The 7,940-nt window shown below is 38.8% G+C and overlaps 1 protein-coding gene across 1 annotated transcript in view; it reads right to left on the bottom strand.

The window, feature by feature from the left end:
• Positions 1-878: 878 nt before the first annotated feature.
• REEP3 (receptor accessory protein 3) overlaps positions 879-7,940 on the bottom strand; it is a 17,548-nt gene continuing 10,486 nt past the window's right edge. The window contains exons 5-7 of the mRNA XM_010189548.1: positions 4,522-4,669; positions 1,953-2,104; positions 879-1,193 (exon numbers count right to left, since the gene is read on the bottom strand). Coding sequence (XP_010187850.1) covers positions 1,137-1,193; positions 1,953-2,104; positions 4,522-4,669 — 357 coding nt within the window. The 3' untranslated portion in view covers positions 879-1,136. The remainder of the gene's footprint in view (positions 1,194-1,952; positions 2,105-4,521; positions 4,670-7,940) is intronic.

The raw sequence follows: 7,940 nt of genomic DNA, 5'->3' as shown, positions 1-7,940 counted from the left end.
ATATATACACTCAATCTTAAAGCAATGCAGAGCAAAACCAAACCAGGGCCTGAATAATCTATCATACGTGCCTTTGTGTCAGTATGATTTCTAATATACAACTGATGGGCTGATCAGATCCCTGAGGTCTATCACTGGAATTGCTACAAGTTTTATTTACCACAATTTTAACGAAAAACTGACTTAAATCATGTAACATCTCTCGAGGTGAAGAAGAAAGAAAGACACAAACAAAACAACAACAAAAAAACCCAACAAAAAACCCCAACACCCCAAAAAAACCCCCACACAGACAAAAAACCACGCAGCCTTGTAATACATAGAAAGGCACCTGATCATATTGTTAAGTGTTAGTAGCAATTATCTACAGTATCCTAAGTGTACTTAAGCAATCAAGATAATTTTTAAAAAAGATCATAAAATACAAGAATTGCTGGCATTCAAAAGATAAGCCTAACCTGTGTAAGAAGTCACTAAAATGACATGTGCAGCTGTAAATCAGTAAGTGTACAAAACTATACAGTTTCGCATAAAGTGCTAAACGTACCCCCAGTTTGCACCTATTAATATTATATACGTTTATTAAGCTTGGCATTATGATGCAAGAAGATGATCTTAAGGATGTGCCATATCTAACTTGTCTTTCCCTTCCCCACCATCATCCACTGTTCTTTAAACTGTACATTTTTAAATTACACAAAGGCCTTTTCAGGAATTGTAGTTCAGAAAAATATTTCAAGTATACCTATCTTTCCATGTAAACTTGGGGACACTGTGGGTTCAATTTTCACAAGATCCAAATACTTACAACTTCTGCTAATTCAACTGGAGTTGTAATTACTTCAGTCTGTCCAGTACCTCTGGAAAAAGGCTGTTTCCTGTTACTCATTTAATTCCCATTTAAGGAGTGCTGAAATTCATACTATAACTTGTCCAGATTTAAGTCTAAACAATAAGCAGTTACAGAAAAGCAGAGTAACACTTTATCCAACCACTCAGGTTCATAAAACCAAGTCCTATCATATCTGTTCATATATACTCATTATATGAATCACACACAGATCTTTAACACTTGACGCACTGAATTCAAGTTATTATAATACAGCAGTTTGTCTTGCAGGCATTGTGCAATACGCTTAGAAGTAAACAGCGGGTCTCTTCTTGACTCTGTATTTCAGTGATCCATACCGTATCTGAGGGGAAAAAAAATAAATTATAACTTAAAGAGTCGAGATCGCTTCAGGCAGAAATACCTTTCCACTAGTACAACCTAGTAAGCATCATTTAAAGATGCTCTGGACACTCCACAGTTGCAGTAAGATTCTATCTATGACTTAATGAGATAAAATTTCAACAGAATTGGGCAAGAAGGGTAAGTCTCAACTGTTTTCCCAGAACTACCCAAAAACTTGTATGAGATTCCATAAAGATTTATCCTGAAGTACCTTTAAATTTTGTGACACAGGCAAATATAAACGACTTCAAATCCTACATAGGATCTTCCCTTTGTGGGTTACATTTCCTCTGCGAGAACTAAAAAATTCTGTATCTTAAACATCTGCTGTTTAATGGATTAAAGTGTGCACCACAAAGACAGGGGAATGCAGATGACAATACCGCTATCTACACCTCTTTCAAGGTGAGCAGTTCCTGGAATTTGGGCTTGGTGGTGCCAGAATTAGCATTACAAGCACAGATTCTATTTCACCTCCTCTCTCTTTTTCCTTGCTTAATGCATTTTGTTCATGTATTTCCCTTGAACATCCTAAAGTACAAAAGCTCCAGGCTTCGATACTGTTCTCACATACTTCCTTCTCCATTTAGCATTCTACAACCCAGTTATCACTGATAACCTCTCTAAGATTAAGAAAATAAATAAATTACTGTATTGTTAAAAATGCCAAGGTACACTGTGAAAAACAAGCTCAATATTTAACTAAGATTATACTTGCCTCTTTACGGCCTTTAATAGTTTTCACAGATTTCATGCTCTGAGTTCTTCGAAGGCCTCTCTGAGCAAACACTTCATCTTCTGAATGCATCCCCTCCATCTCTTCATCTGTTTTATCATCTCCAGGATTTTTTTCCAGTGGAGTTTTGTAACCTTTAAAAAGAAGTTTTATAAAAATGTTTAATAAGGAATATCTGTAATGTTTAGATTTCTAAGAGAGCCATGAGTTTTACCTTTAACATGCACCCTTTATTCTTTTAAATGATATGGTCAGTCTGTCTGCTGTTTCAAAACAGCAAAACATCTAGTCTGCCAGAGGCTTGTTACTTAGAATTCTTACATTTCAAAGTAACAACCCATTTCATTCCACAGATATGCAATGCAGTGGTACCTTAATTGTCAAAAGTCAATCTGCTATCAATCTGCTATCATCTTCTGCTTTACACTGAACTGCGATAATCACGAAAGAGAGGTTGGACAAGATGATTTTTTAAACCATTCATGATTCTGTGATTCACAGGATCTTTTTTCATACTTGCATACCTCTCTGCATATTTAATACCAAAGCTCCTTTCACATAGACACAACATCAAAGCGCTGTTAAGGGTTGCTTACATCCAGCAAAAACAGGACCAAGATTATTACCACCGATTCTCACTAGAGGGTGCAAACTGCTTAAAAACCATGAGCTGAAGAGAGCCTTGGGGTCCAAGAGACCCAAATCCCCACCACAGACCTATCATAAAGCCCGCCAAGCTCTGTTTGTGAGGCCATTCCAGAACCTACAAGCTGTAACACTCAGAGACACCTTTTAGACTCTAAACCCACCATTATTCATGACTAATGCACATTTCATCTTAAGCCAGTATTTTATTTAGGCTTAAATTGATTCTTTTATTGCGGTCATTTTATTTTTTCCTGAAACTGGAATCACACTCACCTACTCCACAGCTGTTTAAAGCAGACTTGCCTCTTCGGCCAGTTTAGAGGACACATCTCTGCCTCCAATACGGTTTCAATCCATCTTTTTCAATATAAAACGTATGGATCACATCTGTTACTCATAGTTTCTGCCTAGGGATGTTTGCAGTGACACGGATACTTCCTTATTCTTATTTGTAACACCTCTTCTGATGCATCAAAATCACATCTGATTTTTCACAGCAAGCATACTGACAGCTCAGTCATCCTATGATCCATGTCCTTCTACAACTAGATCTTTTCAACTGATTTGCACAGGGCTCCCAGCTCAGATCATATAAAATCACATTCTAGTGAGTGCTATGAAATATTGGTACATAGTGTTGCTAATTCAGTGATTTTTTTTTTAAATCTCTAATGCTGAAGAAGTTTCCAGTAAAACAGATGTGTACACTAGATTTGAGTCTGGAAGTAGAAACAATCAAGTTCAGCCAGCTCCATGAAAGCGTTTTGACATGTGAGACTGACTCTCACAATCAGCGGTTATTCACACAGTATAATCTGCACCTGAGCATTTTTTAATGGAATTTTGAACATTTCCAAGCTATTTCTGATAGGTAACTCATGCTCTATTACTGAGGAATAGCCCCTGCACAAGCGCTGCAGTGACACCACCCCTTGATGAATTGATGGGCTTTCTCTCTGACCAGTACCCACCCATCTCACCCTCTCCTCCCCGGCCTTACGCTGACCTGCACAGGATACCTTCTGGGCTCAATTAGCAACTCTGCTCAGGGCCATTCACATGGCTGTTTACTCCTCAGAAACACCACGGGCTACTGTGCAATTCCTGGAATTCCTTGTACTCCACAAGCACCACCCCTCCCCAGAATGGAGAGATGAGAAGAAATGACAGGCTTAGGTGAAAAGACAAGAAATAGACCAGAGGTATTTCTTTTGTGTGAAGTACCAACCCCTTCACATTGTAGTCTAACCACTTTAAAAGGTGCAATTCGCAGCCTTCCACTGAAACCCTCCTTCAAGCATCATAGGCTAGAGAACAAATTTAATTAATAATATAATATATAATAAAAAGACTAATAATAAAGCATTTCTGCAAAACTGTGTATTGGTCACCACACACCATCTTTTGAGTGCTGCTGTGCATCAGTACACTATGACAACCTAATGCCTTCATTGCTTATCACCACAAGCAATTTTACGTTTTGAAATATCATTACAGATCTACCAAGTTGATTTCCATTCATTTTCTCTTCCTATTTATTGAGCTTCCATAAATGATCATGTTTAACTTTTTGTACATTCATCACAGAAACACCACTTATGCACGTTTTATTTTTTCTTCCAATAAAGCTTTACTTTGGCAAGGAATTCTCACTGCTAATTGGCAAAGACAGGAGTAATGAGTACAGTATGACTGCACTGCCAGCAGCTGCAAGAAGAACACAATTAAGGGAGCATTTCTCAACTGTTATAATGTATCTTGTTCAAGTCAACCCTGATGAAGTGCACTGGAATTCTTTGAGGCCTTTTCCATTTCTAAATGTGGTAAATGTATTTCTGCTTTCCCACTTTTGCCTTCAATGAATTGCTTTTTTAGCTAGGAAAAAACCCAGATAGACACCTACCTGAAGATTCACTTGCAGAGGCTCTCGTTTTCTTTTTTGCTTCTGGTAACGTCTGATAGGGTCTCTGTCCTACTGGATCATCTCCTTGGATAGTAGTCAAATCATGCATACTGAAACTTCTCAGTTTCTCAGTTATCGCACCTTGGCTCTGAAATGCACCAACAGTCTCTTTGAAAACAAAGCTGAAGTTTAACTTTGCTGTTCAGGTTGGGTTAAGATGTTTAAGCCCATGCTTCCTTGTTGCACTACAAAATTCATTGAACATATGCATGCAGTAGATTTACACTTGCTTTAAGTTTTGCTTTTACACAAGCTTAACTGTATATTGCTCCTAGACAGAGTTACCATCCAGCTAGCAATTTCATTACAAGTGTCTCATTTCACTCCTTTAATCTGAACAAATAGTGTTTTTTTGGGTGAGAGGAAGTGCTTAAAAGAAAAAAAAAAATCAGCTATGCTCAATCTACTTCAAGTATGATATTTCTCCAGCAGCACTAGGTAGAGTGACAGTGGCTTTAACACTTCTGTTTTAAAAAGTGTGGTTGAAGATAAAGATCTCCGCTATTTTATATTTTACCCTCTACAAATTTGAATACGCGTAAGAAAGGAACGAAGTGTTCAAAATACACTCTGTAACATTAACTCAAGTAACTGAGAAACTGGCAGCACAACAAAAGCTCTGGTTGACAAAAACTTGAAACCACAAAGTAAAGCAGTCCTGCCTGGACTACAGCCTAGCAGGTTCTCTTACTAAAATACCTTTACTGACATAATAACAACCACCCAAAATCTAATGCTACACATACGAATATTGATCACATTTGAACATTACTATGCCTTCTCTGGTTGTCTTTACATCTTTTCTACATGGGACATATAGAAAGTTCCCCTTTGGAAACAAGGGTTGTCAAGCAGCTCTTCCAATATTACACCAGATGTTGTTATTAAAGCATTGAAGCCTAATTTATCGTATAAGCAACTGAAAGGACAAGCACAATACTCAATGTCATGTTACAATAACATTTAATTCTTCCCTTTCTGGCATATGAGGCAAAAAATATCAATTTCAGAGGAAGGCTGACAAGTCTGAGCATAAATCCCACTTTGAGCAAGGGTTCAAGATTTTGTTTCATTCTTACAAATGAAGCTGCTATCTAAAACTCCTCATTTGAGCACTATGGTAGTTCGCAGTAGCAGAAATCTGGGTACAATTCCCAACACCTTTCACTGCAACAGCACCAGCGTAAGGCAGATCTTGCACCAGTGGCCACAGTCATTTGTTTCCACTCTCATGGCAACAACTGAGCACTATGGTAGTTCGCAGTAGCAGAAATCTGGGTACAATTCCCAACACCTTTCACTGCAACAGCACCAACTCAAGGCAGATTTGTTTCCACTCTCACGACAACAACTGTTTGCATATGGTAGACCAGCACAGTAAATAGATCCATGTTAAAATAGCCATGTGAAGTGAAGAGACAGTGGAGTGACACTCCTTAAGCTTGCATAGCCACCCAAGGTGGGGGGAGTAAGGGGCACAGGGAGTGGGGAAGTGGCTGAAATCTAATATTTATTTTCTAATGACTAGTGCTTCTAACCATTAGTACAGCATATGAAACTAAGAGTGCTACACCGGCAAGAAGATTTCTAATTCTTACTATAAGTTTCATACATTATCGCTCAATAGTAACAATGAAGAAAGCGTTTCTTATGAGAAAAGTAGAAGCCTTTACTTGTCTAGTTCTTCCCACATACATGTAAGGATGACTGACAGTTCTCAAAAACACTCCAGCTTGCCTTTGAGTTAAAACTCACTGACACTGTACAGTCTGTGTATAAACTATTGCAGAAATTCTGAAGATAATTTTGTTCTTTAGAAGGGCTTATTTGAGGCAGGTCTGCCCTGCCTTAAGGCAGGAATCCTGCTCTTCCACTACTCCAGTTTGCTTTGAAAAGCATTTGCACAGTAAACCAAATTAGGAACCAGCTATGCCTGAGAACTCTGTCAGCTGTTAGAACACCAGAGAAGAGAACTGGAGAGACAGGACTGGTGCTTTTGACAACAGGTAACAGCTTACAGTATCTGCTGGAACACAAGACTGCTGATCAGTCTGCAGCCACTGCTTGAAAAGATGCAACTGGACTCAGGTCTCAATCACTGAACACTGATGAAAGCATAAAACAGACCCAGTTGGTTCTCAGCAGAATCTGTATAAATTCAGCATAACTCCACTCGCTAAGTATGGTCAGGATCTACCACAAAATAGTGATAGAAGTTGGACTTGACCAGAAACAGTACAGAAGGACACTTGCATAACAGTTGCACAGCAAGCTCATTTTGTACTACAAAAAGACATTTGGAAGTTGTACAAGATAATGTAATTAAGATTATAATAACTAACACGGTAAGAATAATTCACATTACAAGCTTTTATTTCCTATTCCACTGTAGATATGGAGGATTAGATCCAAGCTGGGAGTGCTTGGCCTTACTTTTTCAGTGCAGCTTTTGGATATGGAATTTTGCTTTCTCAAAGGGGAAAAAAAGTCAAACTATGTGCCATAACATAACATTGTGCCCTTAACCAAACTGCACGCTCGATGAGGCTAGAGCTCCTGTGGAGCACAGCCTCATTCAGTCAGGACATAACAGATTCATACAATGGGCCCTTCATTCCATAAACACTTGCCAAGATGGAAAGTTTCACTCAAGTTACACACAGCCAATCCTAAGAAGTTTGAAGGGATACATATACAAGTGAGAGATGCAGCACACATGCCTGAGAGTCACAGTAGCAACGGGGGCTGCACAACGCCTGGTGTACTGCACAGTCATGGCCACACATTGTACTAATCCCATGCAAAGACTGCCTACAGTCCTCCCTGTCTCTGTCTGAATGCAGTCTCCATCCCACCCTAAGGAAGATCCAGTCTAGCTAAGTCAAGGTTGACTTCTACTTCACACCACTGCATAGACTAACTGGAGGACAAATTTCAAGGTGTTTTATGTAGGTGTGTGGGGGATTTTTTTAACTATTAAAAAAAAAAGAAAACCCAGCACACATCACTGCGCTCATACAGCACTTAAGATTTAGGAAGATTCTTTCTAAAGAAGAGTACCATGCCCAAAAACAGCAGAAAATTGCTTTCTGCCACAACAAAGCATTTCTTGAGGATCTGGATTAGCGTCAGCTCAGAATGAAAATCTGGCAGAAAAATATTAAATACCCTCCTACTGCAGGAAATATGAAAGTAACATTCACGTTTAGAATATTGATACATTAAGAGCTTTGATGCCTTGTCTGAAAGTTCAGAGAGTTACTAGCCACAACTTAAAAGCAAGATCTTTACCCTCAAAACAGAAGGCAGAGCAATCCAATTGCAGGGGGATCTCCTGCTTCCACTCTCATGCCGTAATA

This window comes from Mesitornis unicolor, unplaced genomic scaffold (assembly GCF_000695765.1).
Source record: "Mesitornis unicolor isolate BGI_N332 unplaced genomic scaffold, ASM69576v1 scaffold9608, whole genome shotgun sequence".
NCBI classification, from domain to species: Eukaryota; Metazoa; Chordata; class Aves; order Mesitornithiformes; family Mesitornithidae; genus Mesitornis; species Mesitornis unicolor.
The sequence above is the reverse complement of the archived record's forward strand: the minus strand, read 5'-3'. Positions and strand labels throughout refer to the sequence as shown.